The sequence below is a fragment of the Nothoprocta perdicaria genome, unplaced genomic scaffold (assembly GCF_003342845.1).
Source record: "Nothoprocta perdicaria isolate Ctin4 unplaced genomic scaffold, notPer1 scaffold_3, whole genome shotgun sequence".
In the NCBI taxonomy this organism is placed as follows: Eukaryota; Metazoa; Chordata; class Aves; order Tinamiformes; family Tinamidae; genus Nothoprocta; species Nothoprocta perdicaria.
The window spans coordinates 499,462-503,495 of NW_020455532.1; the positions used below are offsets into that span (position 1 = coordinate 499,462).

Genomic DNA, 4,034 nt, shown 5'->3' on the forward strand with positions numbered 1-4,034 from the left:
CCCGCCTCACCGGGACCACGTCACTCGCACGCTACGCGGTCACGTCACGTCCGCGTCACGGCCGCTCCGGCGAGCGCCGCTCAGCGGCCCCGCGCCGGCACCCCGCCGACGGCAGCGCCCGGCCCCGCCCACCTCGCCTGCCATTGGCGGAGACGCGCGGCCCCGCCCGCCCACCTCGCCTGCCATTGGCGGAGACGCGCGGCCCCGCCCTCGAGCCGGCCCCGCCCCTGCGTTCCCGCCGCGGCGCCGTGGGCGCGACGCCCCGCGGGCGCGGAGCAGTTTAAGGCCATTGAGAGCCGTTAGGAGCCGTTAAGAGCCGTTAAAAGGCGCTAAGAGCCGTTTAATGGCCGTGCTGACCATGCCCCTGCCTCCTCCACGACCCCCCTGCCCGTCCCGCTTTCTTGTCGGTCCCTTCCCTTCCCAGGAACAACGCGGGCCGCGGGAAGTTCTGCTTTGTAATTAGCGAGAAGGGCAAAACCCCGGGCCGGGGGTCCCCACACAAACCGCCCCGCTTCGCCGGTGAAACGGACACACGGACAACGTGGATTTTTTTTTTTTTTTTAGAAAACATTGTATAAAAAAACACGGAATTTTCAACATCAAATCCCTACCCTAAAAAATAGCACCAGGGAGAGGCGCACGGCCTTTAAAACCATTTCAAAAGCATTTCTGAGCGGTCTCTCTCCTTACAACATTTTATAAACACAGTGAAAGGCAGCTCTTACAGGGAAAACACGTCAAGGAAGACTTGCCTACTAGACTTTTATCACAGGAGCTTAATGCCGAGGCGGGGGTTGTGCCTTTTATCTTTTATCTTTGTTTACTCTCTCAAAGTCCTTTTTTTCCCCCTCTCTAGTTATTTTTCTTTTAATCAGACAGAAGAYGTGGAGAAGAGGCCGCTGAGGAGGGTTCATGGGGCTGGTGGAGGTGGCGGTGCCACCAGGCAGGACGGGGTCCCTGTCGAGGTGACCAGGACAAGGCCAGTGTCGAGGTGACCAGGACAGGGTCCCCACGAGGTGACCGTGGGTGGGCCAGGCCCTCACTGAGGTGACCACAGGTCCCACCTAGGAAACGAGGGATAAAAGCAGCTCCTTAGAAGGAAAAGYGGGAAAAGGAGGCTCCAGCCTTGGGAACACCAGGGCCCAATCCTCCCTGCTCCCGCATTCCCGCTGAGCCCTGCACATCTCTCAGCAGGTTTTAAACGTCAAGGGGAAAAAAAAGCTTTAAATGCTTTAAAAAGGAAGTAGTGAATATTTGTAAACTACAGCCAAACCTATATACAGTATTCCTTTAGTCCTATCTAGCAGGGTAACTATCACCTCACAGTTCAGATTCAGCTACATTCAGGTCTAGGGATCTCCACATTCTTACGTAATGCCTTAAAGCAGCAATAGACGTTAAACAACAAAATCAAAGTTTTTTAACAAAAAAAAAAGTCTTTAAAAACAAAGATTTGGTTTCTGTATCCTGCGTGTTCAGTGTGTGTCACCTGGCCAGGGTGCCCCGCAGCCGCTGTCGCGGGTCCGGCTCCCAGAGCAGCGGTTCCACGAGGATGTGGAGCGGGAGCGGAGCACCGTGTCCGTGGCGCTCCCTGCTCGGCGAGCGGCGACTCCTCTGCTCCGGCTGAAAACCGAGCGTTCAATGCTCTGGAGAAGACGCCTCGTCCACCAGCTGTGCGTACTGCAGCTAAAGCTCCTTTGTCCCTCCCTTTCTAAGCATCTCTGTGGTTAGTCCCGTTACGGGCAGGTCACCCTACCAGGTTCTTTGGTTAAAGACATGTCCTAAGCTCTCGCTGCGGGCCATGCTCCTTCCYGCAGCGTGGCCGGGGAGGGATGGAGTCCAGGGAGCCGCGGGACTTGCAGGAGCTCGGGCTCTCTGCCCGTCCCTCTCCCGCAAGTGGAGCTCTGCATCTTTACCAGAGAGACGAGGCGAGCTCTGCTTGCTACTCGCAGGCAAAGTAATCCTTGAGCGGGGAGAAGAGGTGCCGGATGACGGGGACGCTCCAAGACCTGCTGAGCACCTTCTGGCGGGCGCCACGGCCCATGTTGGAGACCTCCGCATAGTGGACGGGGAAGCCGAAGATCCTGCAGGGACAGGGGAAGGGAGGTGCTCGGTCCGCGTCCTGCTCCCATGTCCTCGGGCAGGATTCCCGACCAGGGCAGTGACAGAACCGGGTGGAAAATCCCAATCTCCTAAGAAAAATCACCCAGCACTAATGTGGGCAAAGACAGCACAAACCTAACCCCTGCAGTGGGGACCAAGGGCCCCAGGCCAGCTCTGCCGAGCTGACAAGACGCTATCCGCTTGGGATGCAACCCATCCAAGGGAATCCAAGGGGGGAAAGAAGGAATCCTGCACCTGCCTACCTGGAGAAATCCCCAGGCCGCAGGTGTGTGCACAGGGAGCACACAGCTCCGGAGCCCCCCAACACTGAATTGCACCAATATTCCCTGCACGCTGTCCCCAGGGAGCAAGCAGCAGGACGTGGTTCCTACGCACCGTGCAGGGCTGCCGCCTCCGTGCCCTTAGATTTCGAGCCTTACTGATTCAAACAGAGAGTCTGTCTTGTGGGAGGTGTGCCAAGGGGATCTGCTCCCGCTGACGGGCCCTGAGGCGCAGCCCGTGCGATGGAGCACGGCAAGGGCTCCCTGAGCTGTGGTAACGTACTCCGGCCGGTGGCGGGACTGCCACGGCTTTCCTGCCGACACACCAGCGACTGCAGCAGATTGCTCGTCTCCGAGGCAGCAACAGCGGTGTCAAACACCAGAGATGCGCTGCTCGAGCCACAGGGCAGGCGTCAGAGGAGCCAGAAGCGCTGACGTGCCCTGAACCGCAGGAAGCCTCGTCCCGCCGCCACGCGCGGCTGTGAATCCCCCGGGAACACAGCTCGGATTTCCCACCTAAAGGGAGTATTGCTGGGCAGGGATTAAGAGCCTGGCAGGCTGGCGCTGCTTTGCCCTTGCACAAGGAAAAGCGAAGGAAAAGCAAAGGCTCCGAGCAGGATCCGAGCCTGCGGGCAGCACTGCGCCAAGCTCCGTCGAGCACAAACCGAGCCGTCACGCTGCCCTGCGAGCAGGTTGTGTGCAGCACCACTAGGATCCCCTTCACTTGCCTCTCCATCCAGCTTTGGGGCAGGGATCTTGTCTAGACATTTTCCAGGTCCTCAGGATGCTTCTTAGCAAGGGCAATAGCACCAAACCTCACCCAGGGACAGGACATGTGTGGAGCCGCTCCCGGGGCGCACAGGGCCCCAGGGAAAGAGCTGCCCRAGAAGCCCAGAACAGGATAAAACGCAACAAAACGTACCTGTTCATCCCCGGCAGGTTGCCCCAGAAATAGCGGGCTCTGTGGGTTGCTGATATCTTGATGGCGTCGATCATAACTGGGTTACACTGCAGCCCAAGGGAGAAAGGAGGAAAGCTGAGGAGAGTGGCAGCGAGAGGGGCGTTTTGCTGTGGGCAGGAGCGTGAGCTCTTGAAAACCCCTTGGCAAATCCATGCCTTGGGCTGCACCCAAAAGAACCTGGATTCCCCCCGGAACACGGCCCGCAGAGCAGCTCCGAGGGTGCCCAGGCAAGAGCCCCAGCCCACGGGTCGGGAGAACCGGCTCCTTGCAGGGCTCCGCGCGGGCCGAGTCCTCCTGGCCACGACCAGAGGCGCCGGCCTCAGGGAGCCTCAGCACACACCAGGAACGGGGTTTGCTGCTTAAACCCGAGCCTTGTCCTGGCCAGCACAGGCCTGAACCGCTCCCAGTTACCAGAGCTGCTCCTCACACAGCAGAGCATCTACTCCGTGCGCAGCCTCCCCTACCTCCAGAAACCGAGAAATGTCCCTCTTGTCGTTGACCCTCATGGCCACCACGTTCTCGAACATCCAGAAGAAGGGGCGCTCCTCGCCCGCCTTGGGCCGCGCGTAGTTGAGGAGGTGGTAGAACTCGAAGAAGAGCCTCCCGGTGCCTTCTGCAAGGGCGGACGGAGCGCGGCGTGAGGCGGCGGCGCGGCCAGGGCGCCCGCCGCGCGGCCCCTGCCCCACGCA

At 59.8% G+C, this 4,034-nt stretch overlaps 2 protein-coding genes across 2 annotated transcripts in view; both read right to left on the reverse strand.

Moving 5' to 3' along the window:
- The window catches only part of MAPRE1 (microtubule associated protein RP/EB family member 1), a 9,292-nt gene extending 9,254 nt beyond the window's left edge, over positions 1-38 (reverse strand). Inside the window, exon 1 of the mRNA XM_026041955.1 lies at positions 11-38. The gene's annotated coding sequence lies outside the window, so the exon portion shown is untranslated. The remainder of the gene's footprint in view (positions 1-10) is intronic.
- Positions 39-1,942: 1,904 nt separating this feature from the next.
- DNMT3B (DNA methyltransferase 3 beta) overlaps positions 1,943-4,034 on the reverse strand; it is an 11,717-nt gene continuing 9,625 nt past the window's right edge. Inside the window, exons 17-19 of the mRNA XM_026041956.1 lie at positions 3,810-4,034; positions 3,307-3,392; positions 1,943-2,084 (exon numbers count right to left, since the gene is read on the reverse strand). The exon at positions 3,810-4,034 is cut by the window's right edge and continues 10 nt beyond it. Of these exons, the coding sequence (XP_025897741.1) occupies positions 1,943-2,084; positions 3,307-3,392; positions 3,810-4,034 (453 nt within the window). The remainder of the gene's footprint in view (positions 2,085-3,306; positions 3,393-3,809) is intronic.